Below are 20,452 nucleotides of genomic sequence, written 5' to 3'. Positions count from 1 at the left end.
ATTTAAATTATAGTGTCAAATCATAACAGATGTTTCTCAGGACACTTTGCAGATAGAGTAAGTCTAGACCACACTTGGCGACAAGGAAAAACTTCCTTTTAACAGGCAGAAACCTCGGAAGAACCTGACTCGGATGTCTGCCTCAACCGGTTGTGTGTGTTCCTGGCAATCTAAACCTATAGTAACATAACTAAGGGCTGGTCCAAGGCAAACCTGAGCCAGCCCTAACTAATTTATAAGCCTTGTCTTGTCCTTACCTGCACACTTCTGGTGGCTCTCTCTGAATCTTAGAGCTGGCTTCTATCACCTCTTTGGCTACTCTTCCGCTAACAGGGAAAAACACACATTCATTGAAAGAAAGACAAAGAGGTGCAACTGCTGTAACAACACTGTAATTTACATGTTGCATTGTTCAAAACTTCATTACAAATAGATTTACAAAACAAAGAAAAATAATTTAAAAAGTAGTAAAATATTTTTTTAAGCTTAGACTACACACATACAGATCTACTTGAATTCCTAAGGCTTCAGTCAGGCTCACATTGTGTTAAAGACCTTTTGCCAAACAAAAAGGTAAGTAGTACGCTAAGTTGTACACCAGAGAGTGTGACTGATAGGACAACATGTAAGTTTTCTCCTGTGTTTCGCAGTTGTTGCTTATAATCAGTGCTGTTTGTGGGCTGCTGAGTGGGCAGCTTCCTGCCAGCAGGGTCAGTAGCTCCATTAGTCTGATTGTTGGGCGACTGGAGTTTCTGGACTCTGACTACTCTGTTTGAAGCCAGCAGGCTCCACCATCCCACCCATTAGTCTATTGTTGCTGAGATTGATGGTTAGGTCGTAAATTAGAGGGTTAGAAGAAGCATGTGTGGTGGTAGACATCCACTTGATAGTACAAGTGGGGAGTCACATCAATACTGTGTGCTGGGCTGGAAAATGCTGTACAGTATGAGTCAGCTGGTCCAATAGTATAAAGATCTGATCTGCTCTACTTTATGGAAACTGCCTCCATTTGTGTCCACATGTCTCTTTCCTCTTTGCATTTGCACAAATGACCAATTCCCATATTTCAGAACAAACTCCAACATATGTTCTTACTCATCATTGAGCCCTTAAGCCAAACGGCTTTAGCTAGCTGATGAAATGGAGCGGACTAAAGTGTAAGCCTGGTAATGGGCTTTGTCTGAGAGGAGAATCAGAGCTAACCTGGCTTCAATAACAGACTTATATAGAGGCTTTCTGTGATATTAGGGTCAGTAAATCAGAGAAGCCAACACCACGCTGGATATAGGTGCTGATGTACAAAGAGGAGCAGCAGCATTTGGATCTACAGCATGTTGAATGGCAAGGTAAATCAGCACTTGTGAAATGTACATTTTTCAGGTTAGAGCGAGGTCACTGTAGTTGACTTTAGTCATACTCCCAATACATGGCTGAAATCAAACTATTTTATCGACAGTAAAGGGTGAAGTATAATTGCAAAATAGAGTGATGGAGTAGGTGAGTGTTGAACTGCTAATACTGCGGGTGAATTTGCATTTTTAAAATCTCTCAAGTGGTTGATTCTGACTCTGTATATTTGTTTCCCGCTAATTTCATGCATAACTTTCTCTCCTGTCGTTCCCCTTTTTTCTTTGTCTCCGTTTTCCAACTCTCTTCGTACATATAAATCTTGCTCACTTTCCTTGAACACATATTACACATTGTATTGTCTGTAAAAAGAAAAAAAAAAGTATGCCTTCTCTTATGAAAACTAACTTAAATACGGTCCCACCTGTATCTGAACCTGCTGCCTTTGAAGAAGATGTTACTGCTGGAAACTGTCTTTATCTGACTTGACTTGGCACACCTGTCAGAGAGAGGGAGGAAGAAACAGAAAGAGATGCAAACAAAGAACTTAATTCTTACAAAGCATCTGAGGCTCAAACACTGAACAACTCATTCTTTTAAAAACGTTTTCATGGGTTTTTGTTTGTGACTGTAACACCCTGTGCACAGCCGAGCCTCTTAGTAAGCAGAAGAGGAAGGTGTTTCAAGGTGTACCATTTAAAAAAGCCTTAGGTCAAACCTTCCTGTTTGGTTCAGGATCATTTATCATGCAGCAGAGAGACGGTGCCGGAGGAGTACAAACACACACCTCTGCTCTGCTTAGTTTGTGCAAGTGAGTGTGTGTGTGTGAGAGAGAGGCTGTATGCTCGCAAAGCTCTGCTTGGCTGCCATTTACAAACTCAATTCACTCTGATTTGATTAAGCGGCTCTGATGCTTGTCCGACATCCGAGATGACACCCCCTTCCTCTCTGTCCGCCTCTCAGAGACACATGAGCTGCTGTCATTGAGAAGTCAATATCCAGGGTTTTACAGGCATGGGCTGTTATGAGAATGCTTTCATAACTTTTCCTTTTATAACCTTTTTTTAATGTTTATATGTTATGTAATTTAACCAAGATGAAACAAGATCTGTCGGAAAACTCGGTTTAACTCCACACAGCCAGTGAGCCACACCTTGTTCACACTGCCTCCTTTGTTGTCAATTCTCCTACCAGGTCGGTGTTCTCTGCGGGATTTTTGTTAGAAAAATGTTTGTCCTCATGGGAGCTTTTATGGTCCACACACATATATGAGTTTGCCTACACTCTTACAGTCTTGAAAGCCCGGAAAATGAGATCCATCAGTTGACAAAACAATTTCACCATAAGGTCCACTCAAGGTCCATGCTGTTCTAGAGCTTCTTTGTATCACACAATCTTCCTCGGCGGATGGACTTTTCAGACTTTCAAATTTGACACTTTAGTGACTTATCGTCTTTGTTGGTAGGGCTGCAAATAAAGATTATTTTCATCATTGATTAACCTTAATTTTCAACTAATGGATTAATCAGTTCACGATGAAAAGTGCCCATCACAGTTTCCCAGTGCTCAAGTTGATGGCATTAAATGTCTTGTTTTGTCCATCCAACAATATAAAACCCCAACATATCAGCTTATTGTGAAGCTTATTGTGATGGAAGACAAGGAAAAGCAGGACATTTTCACATTTGAAAAGCTATAAAAAGGCAACGTTCAGCTTTTTTGCTTGAAATGGACTTAAACGTCTGTTATAAGAATTGTTGGCGATTAATTTAATGTTGATGAACTAATCAATAAATCAACTAATCAGTAAAGTTATTTCTCAACCTTGGAAACAGCAGTTGACAAAACAATACTTCAGGGATCGGTCACTTTGTGTTCTGATCTCTCAAGGTAAGGAGAGGAGAAGGAGGAATGGTGCTGGGAAACCTCCTCCGCTGTTGTATGACTATCAAGTGCAATAAACTGCTTCACTGATATTCCCACTGAACCCTGACCAAATCAACAAGCTCATTCATTTTGTTTGCATCTAACCTTGTCGCAACCATGACCACAGAAAAGGTTTAGTCTCCACTCTCTCACTTTCGCCTTTACCCCAAGCCTGTTTCCATTCCTGACATGCCAGCAGTGTCAATAGTCTCTCTGAATTCAGAGTGACGGCCTCGGAGCGATCAGCTGCTCCCCCAGTGAAGGACAGCAGCATATTGTAGCAGAGCCACAGAGAGGCAGGAACATCATTATAAAACAGCGATAACGTGCTAAAAATCAAAGTGGGACATGAAGGAAAGCTAGTTTTAGCCACTTGGGAGTGTGAAACAGAAAAAAAAGGACAAAGGAAAATTACAGAGGTATAAACTAAATGAAAGAAAATTACATTTAAATATATTTAAAGGGGCTATACGTGACATTCAGAAGAGGAATATAGCAGCAAACAACTATTTGCTATTTAAAGATGTAGTCAAAGCCGGTCTTATTAGAAATTATTTGATGTAGTGTAGTACTGGCTTCTTTAACAGAGAATGAAGTCACGCTGCCCCTTTGTGTGTTGTACTCTGAGTTTTTCTATTGGTGGAAGGGACATTTTGGGATGCAACAATGCTTTACAGTCTCAAGTATCTCTGAGTTCAAGAGAAGCTCAATACATTTTCTGGATGTGTGTGTGTGTGTGTGTGTGTGCATGCGTACGCCGTACGTCCATGGGTACGTCCATGCGTGTGTGTGTGTGGTGTGTAGACGCACTTGTAAAAGGCTTGGTTCTCCACCCCGCACTTCCATAAGTGCTTACACGCAGCAGGGGTCGATGTGTGAAATGTCAACACCAGCTTCTTCTGCACAGAAAAGGACAAAGACAGAGAGAGAGAGAGAGGGAGAGAGAGATAGAGAGAGAAAGAGAGAGTGAGAGAGAGAGAGATTGAGAGAGAGAAAAGGCGAGGATGAGAAATGAGATTACCAAAAGACGTGTGAATTAGGACAAGAGAAGTGCTGAACACGATGAAGGGGAGCTGTGCAAAATGCTGACCCACAGACCCTCAGCCGTGAGCTTAGTAAGATGTAAGACAGATATAGTGATTTGGCCACAGTGTTCAGCAGTAAAAGGGCTTGTAGCTTGCAGAACATGGGTCTTTATTGACTAGGAGGAGAGATATATTCCTGTAAATGTTTTCAGGCCTGTCTGACTGTCTGCTAATACGAGATACCAGATCAATGCTGCTCAACAACAGGGGTGCAGGGTGAGTGAGAGAGGAAACACTGGGATCAATAACTTGGGAGTGCACTGATTTGTTTGTTCCCTTTCCTAAAGCCCCTTAGTCAGCCATATTGCTCAACCCCCTCAGTGTCCCACATCATACTAGGTAGTTCTGATTTACACACTGTGCTGCAGCGGCTGTGTATGTGTGTGAGTGTGTGTGTGTGTCTGTGTGTCTGTGTGTGTCTGTGTGTGTTCATAGGTGTGTAAAATAACTGAATTTTTAAATATTATTAACAAATTGTCTCTGGTCTCACTTTGGCTGACATGCAAAAAGTGCTTTTACAGCACGACATGGCATTTAACTGCTCCTAAACTACATGTACTATAGTATTACACAGTATTTTAGAGAAATAACTTATTCTGTTTCCAATACCTCAATCAATGAGATACACTTATTTTCTAGCTAGTTTTCAATTGCTATCCACTGGTGTACTGTTAAAACCATTTAAATTAACCATTGGCATTTAATTTCTAAGCTGGGACACCAATACTAAACTAAACTAAAGAAACAGGAGCTTTGAGAAAATTCTACAATAGATAAACTGCATTGCCATCAGCTCAAAGTGGGACAGTTAAGTTAAATGTGTTCCAGGCTAAATAACAGAGGTGATGGCAAAGAGTGAAATCATGCGGAGACCCGTCACACAGTGGATGACTACACATCAATACACAAATTCTAATCCTGATAAAATACAGTAAAACATGTAAATATATACAATATATACTCTCTCTCTCTCTCTCTCTCTCTCTCTCTCTCTCTCTCTCTCTCTCTCTCTCTCTCACACACACACACACACACACACACACACACACACACAAAATGAAGACATATTTTCTCAACACAATGTCTGACACTAAATACATGAAAGAGTTATAGATTATGCATCATAATATCGCATAATCTAGAGTTTACTGTTAATGGAGCTATAAAGCTTATTCTGATAATGTGGCTATGGAGAGGGACAGAGATGCTAATTGAAATTTCAACCATAGAACTGAATCTTTGGTAACACAAAGACTCAAAATAACCATTTGCACACATGAGCTAAAAAAATAATTGACTGAAAATAAATAAAGAAATATATTGATACATCGAATGCAAAGAAAATGTTTGTGATAAAGTGGCATGAACCAAAATGACAGATAATGACCATAGTAAAAGATGAAAAAGGTTCCTCCAATGAAAAAGTGAGGTGAGGGCAGGATTGAGGGGAGAGGCATCACACTGTTTTGTGCTACTATTATTACTTGTATTTACTCACCAGTGATGACTATGTTTACACACAGAGAGAAGAGACAGAAACACAAAGATAAAACTACATCTTCAGCCATTCATGAATTGCCAAACAAACAGACAGACTGACAAAGTTAAGCAGAGATGAGAGAGCTGGTTTAAGCTTCCGTAATGAAGAGAATAGTTATGGGATTGATTGACTGATTGGTAGATTAAAGTGTTCAGGCACCTATCAATACGGGTTAATATGTGAGTCAAACAGCAACACAAGACACAATCAGCTGTAGTTCTTGCAAAAAATAAAGGCGGTATGCACATATGAAGTTTAATGCACCAGAACTGCTGCTCAAAATCTACCACAGCTCTGGACTGGATGACAAACATTGAGTGTATAGATGTAACATGTGTCCCAAATGCAAGAAACCTCTACTAGTTGTTACTTAACACGTTTTAAGCCAGTAGTTGCTGTCAGTTTCCAAAAATGTCATATAATTTATGTTTGTAAAAGATGTTGGCCGTGTCCTAACATGGATGTAATGAAGGAGTCTCATATTTGGGCCACAGTTGACGCATTATGCGAGTGAGAAGGTTAGTCGTAACACACCCACCATCCTGTTACAGTGAATCCTGCCTGTTAAGGAGATCTGAAACAGTGACACACATATGCAGTGTGTGTGATGGTGGACAGGATTACATAGACAAACAATACAGTTTTATAGCACATTTATCTGATGTAACCATTACACAGATGAGGAAAAGGCAAAAAGAAAGATATAGTAGAAGGAAGGAGGAAAAAGAAAAAAAGGATACACAGTACAGTTGGGGGTCAACTAACACAAAACTGAATCTAAATGAACACAGAATGTAACTTGTGCATCTACATCAAAGTCATGGTCTTTTTTTTCTTCTTTCAGAAGTACACAACTCCAGGCATGTTAAAGGTTGGGCTCTAACATCATTAGCATTATGATGATTACAAGACTACACAATTCATCATCATGATGGGGGGAACTACACAGCATATTTTATTCTTCATTTTTAGTCTTTAGAGGAGAAAGAGCATGCAGGAGCAACCCACACTGCACTCACCTCTTTCTGAATCCCGATGACGTAAAATGTTTTCCCTTCGAACTTCAGCTTGCTAACATCAGCCCTGCAAAAAACAATGATATTATGACTGGAAAATACCTACCTGATCAGATTTAGAAGATAGGCTTAATGATAAAAATACATTCAACTTTTACACTGAGAAAAATAACTCTTCATGAGTAGGATAAAAGGTGGTGCAGTGGGATTATTTTTTGATTTGTCAAAGCTGTGTTAAAGTCCTTTAAGTCATGACACAGGATGTGAAATGTTATGTTTTGTAAAATGTTGTTGTGTTTAGTCCACCGTAAGTAAAGAATCTAAATACTTTTCCAACTCCTGCCTATAAACAATATATACTAAAATGTTTAGATAGATAGATGGACTTTATTAATTCATTGAGTTAACGTCTAATGTATGTTAAAACGCTAAATATTTCAAGTTATCACCTTATGAATCATAATATTCATAATCGTACAGCAACTGATTTGTTTAGCGTGCAAGGGAACAATGCACTGCCACGTCAACTCAAGTCAAAGATAAATGTACTATAATTTTAAATTGGTCCTATTAAATATTTTATTCAGCTTCATTTGAGATGAAACAAAGAGTGACTGTGTTGTTCGATAGAGGCTATACATTTCATTTCAATGCTCACAGATTTATTATCAAGAATTATGAACAAATGTGTACCATTTTAGGAGGTGGATTCTCTTGTTTCCCTGGAAGACCACAAACCCTGTGGCTGTGAACCCGAGAAAGGCTGTGGAGCCTGTGAAATCCTGCAAACACACGCACACATACAGGTGGATTAACAGCGGGGAGGCAAGTGGGCCATCAATCATCTCAATGGTAGTGGCACCTACCCAAAATCCAACTAGTCCTCCAAACAATACGACCATATAGATAGTTTATTCCTACCCTCTAATACGACCCATAGGAGCATTTTAATAAACTAGCCCCTCTAGCGGTGGCAGGAGATACGTCACACAGAAGAGTTTTCCATCCTCATACATAAACATAACGGTCACAGTTTGGTTACGTTCAGACATAAAACCTACTTGGTTAGGTTAAGGCAACAAAATGACTAACTTGTTAAGCTTAAAGTTTAAAATCAGTACATTTGTCATGTTACTTCACTTCAGGTTTCACATGTGACGCAGAATGTGACGTAGTTCCTTAGAATTAAAAAAAGTCACTGTTTACTCTTAATTTTAAACAGGACACAAACCCCGGTGTCCTGGGTGAAAGTCTTGTGTTTGTTTGTACTTTGTCACCTTACTTCCTGTTGTGCTCCCATCATATGGACACTAGGCTACAGCTCAACAATAAAACCTAAATATGGGTCGCAAATGCTGCCTGAACAAAGACAGTATGAGGTCTCACAAAAACACTTGTTTGTGTCCAACTTCAACACCCTAATTTGCATTAACTAGCATCAAGAACAAGGCACAGAAAATACAGGTTTGATATAGTGAGGCAAAATGAAACCAATAACAACTCCAGAGTAAGAGCAGAACACAATATGTTCCTGTCACTCTCTCTCATCGTTGTTCATCATCTGTAGACCTTTCCTCTGCTGGCGTGCCTCTCTGTATCGCTCTGTAAATCTCTCCCTGTCCCTCTGTGTTCCCAACAGTTTCTCTGATTCTTGATCTTCACAGATCTGCGTGTGCGTAATGCTACAGTCCCGGCAATAACCGCCATCTCCAGTAAACAGTAAAAACAGCCCCTCTAACAAGAGCGGAGCAGATAAAGGGGATCCTCTCCAAGAGACAGAATTTTAACATCTCGTTAATCTGCTTAACATGCTTTGATACGCGATTTGAGGGTGTCTCTATTTCACACTGACTGGATGGAGGATGAACGGAGATGAACAGAGAGGTTGGGACTGAGCAGATAGCAAGATATAAAATATTACTTTTCTTTATCAGATTTAGTCTGTTCCCTCTTCTAATATTGTACAATAGAAACACGAAGAGAAGAGTAAAACCAGTCGCACTATAACACTAGCAAGCAAGGTGCACAATTAAGTGTCAAATGAACCACAGTACATGGCCAAGTTGGCTCAGTGGGTAGTGCAGGCACAGATATACTGAGTGGTTAATGCTTTCACGCAGAGGTCCAGGGTTTGAATCCGATCTGTGATGAATTCCTGCATGTCTTCCCCCTCTCTCTGTCCTGTCAAAATTAAAGGCGGAAAAGCCCCAAAACAATTATCTTTAAAAAAAATGAACCCCAGTACTAACAGTAAGACAGAGTCAATTATGTTTTTTGACCAATAAATAAGAATATTAAAGTGATGATTTCCGTGCAGAGCTGATTTAATTTGTTTTCCAAGATCATTTTGACAGGTGCAAATGTAAACTAGCAGCTGACGTGGACCTCCCTTGCTGAAGGGCTGCTGCTGTCCATTTAATATGCAAATTAAGGGCAAACAAGCAAAGGGCAAAGAGGACAGGTGAGTATGTGTATGAGTATGTGTGTGTAACTGGCACAGTCACTCTCTCTACTATAAAAGCCGCTATGTTTAAAGACTATGTATTTCTATGTCATACATACATACCCTATATACAGAGAGACGTAGAGTGAACAATTTGTGACAAAGGTGGACAGAGGAGGTGGAGGCCCTCTAAGACAGTAATATATGTTTCTGTTAATTATGATCAACAATAATTTGAGAAAGAAAGATTAACAGGAGTCTTTTCATAACAACAGCACCAGGCATCAGGCATCACAGCTAAACTAGATTGACTCTCCACTAATGTTACCTTGCATGGGTGAGGGTCAACTCCATATGTCTCAAGGCTGTGAGCCTTTTGGAGCATGTTCAACTCTGCAAATGCAGCACACTGGCCCCTAAAAGACAGGAGAGGAGAGGAGAGGAGAAGAGAGGAGAGGAGAGGAGAGGAGAGGAGAGGAGAGGAGAGGAGAGGAGAGGAGAGGAGAGGAGAGGAGAGGAGAGGAGACATTTAAGCCACATTTTTCATTGTTCCTCCATGTGTCAAAAATGGTTTCTCGGCATCCATCCTTTAGAGAAAGTGAGGGGAGATGCCAATGTGCCTGAGATGGATATTGTTGTGATATTGAGGGGGGATTTACTTAAGTGTTTAAGTCTGCTCTGCACACTGCCCTTTGTACCATGCCTTCATCTGGATGCCTTTATACATACACATAAACTACCCTGGACTATCCTGGACTGGACTGATTGCAGTATGATACCATTGCACCTTTCTGCATTTTTTCCACACTTCTTTCCACACCGTAGTATGTAGTATGTATGTGTGCGTGGATGTCATATTGTCTGTGTGCCTATGTATATGCATGATGTGTATAAGATGTGTATACGCTATTGGACACCTTAATTTCCTTTGAGATGAATAAAGTATCTCTATCTGTATCTATCTATCTCTATTCTGTTTCATCATTAATATTTTGCAGAAACAGACATATTAACAGAGCCAGAGTGTTCAGTGGGAAGCTTTATTTGCTCATTTGTGCTGCAAAGTCGAGAAAGTGAGTGATGTATGCTGATAACTCATCCTGACACCAGACAAATAAATCAACAATATAATTGTACACAAATACATCTGTCTGTATGCACACAGAGTAAAATGTTAAACCGATTAAATAACTGCTTGAAAATACAACTCACAGACATACACAGTGCACCCAACCCCATTTGTAAATCACCTGAAGTGTCTTTTTACGGCTCAGTGGTAATCTACATGCTGTTAATCATGTCCGTCAGACCCATCGGGGCAGACCGAGGGCATTTGGCATCATCTGCCTCTGTGCTGTGGGAAATTAAGGATTTGTCTTTGATGTTTCTATAATCGCTGTAAGCGTGACGGTCACAAACCCAACAACATCAATCAGGAGCTGCAGCGATGATACAAATAAACCCAAGGGAGGGGTATTATGTATAGATTATACTGTCTTTATGTGATCTTATGAATCAGGAATGTATTCTGTCCGTGCAGAGAAGACTAAGACTAAGAATGTGGTGGTGTATCGGTTTCAATTATCATGAATTTAAACGTATTCACCTTCACAATTATATTTATGCAGCAAACTATGCATGCATTAAGCTCCTCTTCTTTTAATTCAGCTGTTTCCTCGTATTGTAATTTATTCAAAATCCAACTTCTCTCCTCAAACAAGAGAACATGCCAGGGTTTATAGATATAGTATATATATATATATATATATATATATATATATATATATATATATATATATATATATATATATATAGTGTCTTCAGTTTTCAGGGGGACCCAAAAGCAGGGCCTCTGATCACGTAGGTTCCGCTCATTTTACTCCATTCATCCTGTAAGGTTGATTTTCATCAAAATGTAAATTCTGAAAAAAGTATTAGCAAGGTGTCCAAACTAAGATGGAAATAAATAATTCATGCTTATTCCTCCGCAAATTAATTTCAGTTTCTATTTACTTTCAACTGAAATACCATCTGCAATGCTACCGGCACAAATCACTAGGTATCATCAAATTTTGCCTCGAGCCCGAACAACAGAAAGTGCTTTATTGTCTGCACTAGAAAATTGTCTCAGCAGCCTGTTTTAAAAAGACAGATCACAGGAGTGAGCATCCATGCCTGTCATCGAAATCAAACAGTAAACTGATGTTTGCTCCAGACAAACAAACAACCCCACCAAGCACACACAAACCCATGCACACACATCTGTTTTACCTGAGCTCGTTCTTGTGTATTTCCATAATCTTCCTCTCCAGTTTGAGGGATTGTTTAGGGAACAGCTTGAAGTCTCTGATGTAGTCTGACGGGTGCTCCTCTGGGTCGTAGTCCCCGAGCTCAGCTGAAGACAGAGGGTGATGTCAGTGTGACAACGGTCTAAAAAAACAAGTCCAACTGTTTAGAACATGTGTATGCAATATCTGTTTTAACGATTCAACTTTTTTAACCAATAGCAATTAAACATGCTCCTATAACATTGCAATCTATACCATACCATTTTGAGAAATAATTTGCTTTATGGTGGAGAGTTAAAAAGGTTGATACCACTCTGCTGTCTGTACGGTAAATATGAAGCTGGAGTTGGTTATCTTAGCTTAGCCTAAAGACTGGAAACTGGAAAACAGCTAGCCTGGCTCTGTCTGAAGGTAACAAAATCTGCTTACAAACACCTCTAAAGCTCAATAATTAACACATTGTTTCTCGTTTGTTTAATACGTACAAAAACTGAAATGTAAAAACGTTTTACGTTAAATGCCAGACTAATTTTTGTTCAGAAGCAGTACCTTCCTGGAGTCTCCATCGGTTGCCCGGTGACAGCTTAGAGACAGAAAATAGCCTGGCACAGAAAATCATCTTTGTTTTTTGTACAGATTACACAAAAGAAATATAGCTATAGTTATTAGTAAGCTTTTGGTGGATTTTTTTTAACCTTTGGTCAGAGCCAGCTGTTTCCCCCTGCTTCCAGTCTTAATGCTATGCTAACTAGCTGTTTGGACTTTGGAGTAGCCTTGTATTTACGAACAGATGTGAGCGAGTGGTATCAAACTTCTCATCTAAAATCTCCACCAGAGAGAATAAGCATATTTCCCAAAGTGTCAAACTATTCCTTTAAAATCATCAAATTTGTGTCATTAGCAAATTAGCTGGTTGCGTAAACCCAGACGAAAACTGCATAATATTAGCATACTTTTTTTTATTTCCACAGGAGAATATACACCTGATGACCCTTTTAGATAAACATTCCCCTTATTGAATCCAGCAAAAAGCCCTAACAGACAACTTTCTCCTTTAAAAACATTCTTAATTAGGAGTCATAATAAAGGGTAAATCAGAAATTTAATTCCATGCCTGGAGTTTAATTAAACAGTAATCCTCAACCTATTCTCCAGCTCTGTATTCAACACCCTGACAAAGTGGGACAGGGACCTGCCTGCGTTACTCAGAGCAGCCAATGATATGCTGCAGACACACTCTGGGTCGAGATAACTCAGCCAGTCACACTCTGCTCTCTGGGGATATGAGCCAAATCACAGAGTGTTTGCACAGTTCAGAGATTTGTGTATCAGCCAGAGGGGTTCATATATGACACAGCTCAGCTACTCCCACTCTCAATCCATATTAAAGCAAGTGGCTTCACACTGTGATTCAACATTAAACTGTTACTGCTAATTAACTGAAGAAAAAATATGTCTTATTTCTTAGTCCATATAGCCTACATCTTGCTGTGTTTTAAAATGTAGGATAAGAACACCAGTCTGATGATTAAATGTAGCCAGGTAATGAGGTAGAGACCAGACAAATGGTTCTCTTCCTTCAGACAAAGCCTAGTTATGACGTGAGTCTTAACTAAGTAGAGATATAACGTTAAACATCACTAAATCAAAACATGTTGCACCACACAAACTAGTCCGTACTTAGAAATGAGTTGCTACTGAATAATTACACACAGTAACTGGCAGATTTAACTGTGAGTGTAACTGTGAAGCTAACTGAACCAACCGACAATGCTAACGTTAGCCTGCTAATAAAATTTCACAAAATTAACACAAAATAGCCTACCTCAAATTACAAAAACAAAATACACTAAAATTGTCAGAGTAAATAAGTAAATAGTGTTGCTTGGATTAGCATAGGCTAATCAGATATTTACCAATCATTCTAAACTGCATACTACCAGCTAAATCTGAAACACATAGGTATCCATATATGCATACAGTATATAAAGAAATCAAAATAATATATTTACGAGGGATAAGCAGGTTAGTTTAATATGATGGGCCCATAAAACCTACAGTAACATCCTGTTTATATACTGAACACACTGTTTTGAAACTAAAATAACAGTATTTAAAACTGTGATAGAAGCAGGCTGAATCTGCCACGGGCCATCACTCACGTATACACAAGGTCTTATTGTATTTTAGCTTGTTTTATTTTCTATTCTCTTTAACAAATGTTTTTAATTGATTTTTAGTTGTTCTTTAATGTTTTATGTAAAGCCCTTTGAATTGCCTTGCTGCTGAAATGGGCTATATAAAAAAACGTGCCTTACATCAACCACTGTAAACTGCACAATTTCATGTTTGTACTTTGTTCAAAGTAGTGAAAATGCACCAATGCTATGGGAAAAACAGGAAAAACCTGCTCATAAACATGTGTACGTCTAAAAGATTAAATATAATAATTGTCAGTAGGAATTCAACTGTAACATGCTGAATACCCAGTTGGTTTACTATCACTAAATTTAAACTAAATCCACTGGTTGTCACTAGGCCTCACCCTGTATGATGCAGGCTCCCAGATATGCAGCTTCAGCAAATGGACAGAGGAGACGACCATGGTAGATATCTCTCTTCAACTGGAGGTACAGGAGATACCTGGACACACAGACACAACACAAACACAGTTAAAAAAGGAAGAAAAACTGACAATGCTACTTAACCTAAATGTGCTTTGCATTTCTTAATTAAATTGAAACTTTATTTGGTCTACAGTAAGTCAATGCATGGCTGCAAAATGTCCGCACTACTGAGGAAATATGTAGAAGATCTCATTTGGATGTGTGCCATTGGTTATCCTGACTGCATCAAAGCATTTAGTGTTTATATTGTTACAGTAAATGAGCCTTAATGATGTGATGTTAGACACAGTAATTGATACTGTTGTCTCATCACCATAACTTCATGTTATCTTGCCAAATATTATATTTCCAGATGGTTAATGGTAAAAATCATAAAACCAAAACAATCTCAGTCCTTGAATCCATAATGTCTAGCTGTGTTACTATGGCAATTAGAGAGAGCATTGCTATGGTAACAGCTATCATACTGCAGTGACTGGTACTGTAGTTACTATGGAAACGCCTACAATAGAGGCAAGTTTAGGCATGATGCTGACATGCTGATTTATCTCGTGGTACCAAGGAGACAGTGGTGCTGAAACTATGTGGACATCTGTTCCAGAGGAGACTCACACAACAGTCAACTGACTCATTAAACTTGTTTTCTGACTCAAGCAACAGAAGGAAACCATGAAAAATTGAATGGAGTGAAAAGCCTGCTGCTGTAGCTTAATAGTTTTATTTATAGAATAGGTCTGCAGCCGCATGAAGGTTCTTTAAACTGGCCTAAAAAATACAGCTATCTTTATTTACATGACCTTCTCAGATGTGTTTAATTTAATCCTCTTCTTTTTTCTTCTTTGTCGCATGCAGAGATTCCTCATCTCTCTGTCTTCTCATCTTCTATTTCCTTCCCTGAACTCTTGTTTCGATCTTACAGTTACAGTATATATTACACTCTTCTTGTTTTATGTAACAGGAAGTCTTTCATCTGTAACTCCTCTTGTGTTTCTGCTTTAATCAATTAATACAGTATATAATGAATCAGCTGTAATAATATCAAAATGCATCTCTAAGTTTAATCCTTTTATGTCCCTGCACCTTACTTTGAAAAATGAAACACTCATCTTTTCTCCCACTCTCTGGTTTGATTATTTCCATTCTCAGTTACTGCATGAGGTTTAATTTGCGTAGGTCAGCAGTGCTTTGACTGCACACTATGGGATCACAGAGCAGGTTACATCCATGCAAAACACTTTTACCGCTGGGATAGTGCTCACCTTTATCAAAACAGAAGCTATATATACTTTGTAGTTGTTTTTTTTGCAACATTATTGTTAATAGGTCAATGTCAGTTTTGGACGATTCTATAAAACCTTGGCTGACATTCAATGCTAACATTTAAAAATAACCCTTTCTACAATATCTGTGCATGGAAATTACGGTAGAAAAAAGTCAAAGCCTTTATTGTCATATGCACAGTTAAAAACAAGTTTCCCTGTACAATTAAATTCTTACTTTGCCTTCCACTCTGAATGTCGTTAACAAGGAAACACAAGGTATAAAGAAATAAGTACAAGAAAATAAATAAAGAACACTATTTCCAAGTACACTGTATATAATATACAGAGTAATAGAGAAGTAGTTGTTGTATGTTAGGAACCCTTTCACTTTCTACCACGATACATAAAAAGTATACTACTCTCTGTGTTGGCATTGATACAGAATAACGTGCTATGGATGTGATTACTGTTATAAGACAGGGGGGAAAAGTTGAGGAGGAAAATGGCAGACTTCAAATAACACCCTGCAAACTGGAGCACACAACATTAGCATACTAGTTTTTGAGATTTTGACAATGAAACAAAATCCATCCCAAAAAAGCTTGATATTGAGCACTTCATTGGATTTCATCACTGACTGCAGTTCCTTCTGAACTTTCCAAACTCAGCTCAACTCAGCAGCAATATGGTGTAATGGTTGAAGAGAGAGTTAAGGACTCTGAGATTAGGTTGATTTTCTTTAACACAAGCTAATGAAAATAAATGGACACATACAAATGGAGTCCTTTCAAATTGTTTAAATGCAAAGAGAGTGGGGTCAAAAAGGATGATAAATGAAAAATCTAGAGACAGAAGTTGAGGGACAACTCAAGGAAGGAGGAAGCTAAGAAAAGAGAGGAAAGAAGAGGGAAGTTTAATGACATTGATGATGTACAAGAACACCTTAAGGTGATAAAAGTTGAGCCACTATGAGTTGAGAGATGTGGAGATACACCTGAGGGAGCACAGTGGACTATAATAACACGAGGAGGAAGGCGGACAGAGATATGCCAACAGATGGGAGGGAGGAGACACCTTAGGGATGAAATTCAAAACAGGTTTTTATTTTTCAAGATTATTCTTTTAGGCCTTTATTAGACAGGAAATGAGGGGGAATGACATGCAGCAAAGGGCCGCAGACTGGAATCTAACCCGCTACCACTGCGGCAAGGACTGAGCCCTTGTACATGGGGCGCACACTCAACCAGGTGAGCTACCCAGGCGCCATGTGGTTGTTTTAATGAAGTGCATAAATGCATCGGCAGTGCAATGTATCACAAAGAGGCTGTTCCTGAAAGAAGGTGTAAGGTGATAGCCAGCAGCCATGTTGTAACACTCATCACACACTGGAAAATACAATGTTGGATGAATGAAAAAGTAAAAGACAACTTTTCTACAGCATATGGAAAGAGAAGCAAATAGATCCCTGCAATTTGGTAAAAATTAGACAATCCTACAATAGGAATTGTGGTGGAAAAAGTTGCATATAATGTGTTGGGATATTAATATTTTTTAATGACAACATAACACGACTGTTTCAAAAGATAAGTATCTGCTGTGGCTCTCATCTACCGACATGTTATTTTTGTTCTTTCAACAGGTCTTGGATAGTGTTAGAAAACCAATCAAAGGTCCCAGAATCAGCTTTTTTAAATTACAATCAAACTATTAAATGTTTGCTAAGATGATAGTTGTCATAAAGCTGCTCTCAAACAAGGAAAAGAGAGAGATGCATGTCTTGTTCTTTTTTACACTTTCTCCATTCCTCCCTTTTTACTCCATCATAAACATAAACCACCCATTGTGTGTGTTAGTTTTTACCTGGTGAGCTCCTCCTTGATTTTAATAGGCTCGTGGGGATAAAACTTGACCCGGAAACACATTGTGTACGGCTGCTGAGCTGCTGGAGACAAGAGAAGAAAGTTAAGGTGAGAGAATAAATTAGAGAAGAAAGTGAGTTAAATGATAGAGTAGAGACAGAAGTTTGAGAAAGCAGAAGAGAAAGATGAGAGAAGAAAAGTAGATGGTTTTAATTAGGAGAGGAGATGAAAGAGGTGAAGAGCGAGTTAAATGAATAAGTGCGAGACAGAAGGGGAGCAGAGCAATGAGGATTAAAACTGAGGAGAAAAATAAGTTGGAGACGAAAAATACTGATTAGTCATTTGATAATTACAGTAATTTCTCATCACACACACACACACCCACACACGTATAAAGTACTTTACTTGAACTGGGGTCTGTTTCTTTTTCTTTGATCTGAGTCCTAAAGCATTTCATTTTTGACTCTGTGTGTGTGTGTGTGTGTGTGTGTGGGGGGGGGGGGTGTAGTTACTGCGGGAGAGAATGTAGGGTTTGAAAGATATTTAAATATGCTTGGTATACACACACTTATGTACGTTCACACACACACACACACACACACACACACACACACACACACACACACACACACACACACACACACAAACAGAGTCGGTGATGTGGGGCTCTGATCAAACGGCAGCAGTAGCTTAAACTTCCTCCTGAGGTCTCCCTGATCTCACAAAATGGCATATAAACACTATAAATACACACTAACATGCAAAGTTTACTCATTGAAGTTTGCATGAAGAGCAGACACAAATATTGATCGATCATTCACCATTTACAGTGTAGTTTTGTTGTATGAATAATGTACCGATAAAATGCTTACCAAGTCTTACAAATTCGTATATGTAGGTACAGTGGAAGAAAAAAAAAACACCACAGGGAACAAGGGAGTGACACCTGGACATTTTTTGGAATTAGATGCTAAATGATCTGATCTGCTATAGGCAGTGATTCTAAAGTGGGCATCAACCTTAAACTGAGAAACAGAGAAGAAAAAAGGGAAATGGCAGAAGAGGAGGAAGAAAGTGAGTATCATCTAACATGGGGCCAGAAATCTTAACAGAGTGCCCTCATCACTCTATCTTTAATGGCGCGATCCTCTGCGGTATTATCTAGCTATGAAAAACAGCACACATCTACATAATACATGCTGAGCAATATGAAAGACGCAATCCTCCCACCCGCGCCCAAAGAATTTGAGCTGCTTTTTGCTCAAGCTTAAGGGACCTAGATACTTTAAAAAAATCGTTTCAGGGGAAAGTGAATTGGCACATACGTAATATGCACGCACATAATATGCACGCACACAATGTGACGCATATGCATGTAAACTGAGACGCACAAAGAGAAAATAAATCACAAGCCACACAGCCTGTTTTCAGAGTAAATGCTGCCACAGGGAGAACTGATGTGTCAGTACGACTCAGATCTTTTCACCACTTGTCCTACATCCTTTTCTCTCATCTCTTTTTCTTTCTTTTACTCTCTGTTAGCCTCTCTAATCTCAAACTGTCTCTCCAAGCTCCTCCTTTTTTTCCTAATCAGATTTCTTCCTTTAGCTATATTATCTATCACTCTCTCCTCTCTCTCCCCTCTGTATTAGCCCCCCACACATTTCCTCTTCATCACTCTTTTCCCCCCTTTTTCTCTCTTCCTCCACGTCCATCTCTTATTATAGTTTTGACTGGTCTCATCCTTCCCCCGCCTGCCTTCTTGCACATGTTCTGATGAAGCAGAACACACCTCTAATAGCTCCTTTATTAATGTATAGAGGGACAGAAAGAACAGGACAGTCATTAAAAGGTTGGGCTAACTTCAGACACGGTTTTTCTGATCGCACAGGTAATTAGCCAACGAATATCACACTGAGAAATTCTGCAGCAAGGCGTCAGTTTCAACTGTAAAGATCAGAATTTTGCATCAGTCCATTAGATTAAAAGACGATTTTCTAGACTAGAGGACAGCAAGGTGAATTGGATTCTAAATAAAAAAAAGTTTGCCTCTTGATTTTGTATAAAAAGTGTCTGACAAAGCAAAATTAGTTTACAGTAAATATTTTATGAGGCAAAGGCAGACTTAGCTTCCCTTGTTCTTTCAGCTACTCCTTTCCAGGAAGGGAATAAAACATTTGCTTCTAGAAATATAGTGTATCTCACAATTCACTGCAATGTGATATTACATCAGCATTTTTGAAACTACACTGATCAGCTGTTTCATTACTTGTGTAAATAAAATACTTTGTTATGTAAAACTATTATCCTGCATTCAATTATTAAGTAAAGTATTACCATCAAAATATCAGAAAGTGTGTGTGCTGCAGAGTAGCAGAAAACTGTGACAATAGTCATTAGAGTTTATCCTTATGTGTGAATTTTTGTCAACATGTACATATTAACCCAACTTAACTGACGCAAATGTCAACCTGTGAGCAAGATGCAAGAGGATGCCTGCCCGGCTCCCAGAGTCAAACTTTACCAGGGCTCAGATAAAGTCTGCATCCCTTCATTGGTGATGGTCACTCTATGTTGCTGGCTCATGTCTTGGTGTTTATTAATTTCCATTAAAACCATCATTCTATCCATGCTAGCTGATCAATGAAACATGTCACTGGTGAACTTGCATGTCCACTGAAGGCAGATTGTTTCCTCTTTTGACAATTGAGTTCTCTGTCGTCTGGCTTGCGCTCCCCTGCCATGTCTGTGTATTTCACTTTGTTTCTTAGTTTATTTCCTTTTTATCCCTCAGGCAGTTTGCTGTGTCACCTTGTCTGTCTTTATTGTGTCTCTGTTTGTATACATGTGTTGTCTGGCTCTGTCACTACTCATGGCAAGTGGAAATGTGAACAATGTATCCTGGGGATAAAGGGGATGATAGGGCCCTAAAACTTGTATATGAGTGCATTTCCTAAATGTTATTTGTCCATTTTGAAAAACAATCCTTATTACCACACATAATAAATGTTTCATACAACAGGCTACATGCTGATATCAGATTATATCAAATTTTAATT

The 20,452-nt window shown here is 38.9% G+C and overlaps 1 protein-coding gene across 1 annotated transcript in view; it reads right to left on the bottom strand.

Moving 5' to 3' along the window:
* The window catches only part of frmd3 (FERM domain containing 3), a 52,166-nt gene that overhangs the window by 14,996 nt on the left and 16,718 nt on the right, over positions 1–20,452 (bottom strand). Inside the window, exons 4-12 of the mRNA XM_028579141.1 lie at positions 17,395–17,473; positions 14,191–14,288; positions 11,629–11,752; positions 9,686–9,773; positions 7,608–7,696; positions 6,918–6,981; positions 4,084–4,172; positions 1,772–1,846; positions 258–326 (exon numbers count right to left, since the gene is read on the bottom strand). Of these exons, the coding sequence (XP_028434942.1) occupies positions 258–326; positions 1,772–1,846; positions 4,084–4,172; positions 6,918–6,981; positions 7,608–7,696; positions 9,686–9,773; positions 11,629–11,752; positions 14,191–14,288; positions 17,395–17,473 (775 nt within the window). The remainder of the gene's footprint in view (positions 1–257; positions 327–1,771; positions 1,847–4,083; positions 4,173–6,917; positions 6,982–7,607; positions 7,697–9,685; positions 9,774–11,628; positions 11,753–14,190; positions 14,289–17,394; positions 17,474–20,452) is intronic.

Source organism: Perca flavescens, chromosome 5 (genome assembly GCF_004354835.1).
Source record: "Perca flavescens isolate YP-PL-M2 chromosome 5, PFLA_1.0, whole genome shotgun sequence".
Lineage (NCBI taxonomy): Eukaryota > Metazoa > Chordata > Actinopteri > Perciformes > Percidae > Perca > Perca flavescens.
The sequence above is the reverse complement of the archived record's forward strand: the minus strand, read 5'-3'. Positions and strand labels throughout refer to the sequence as shown.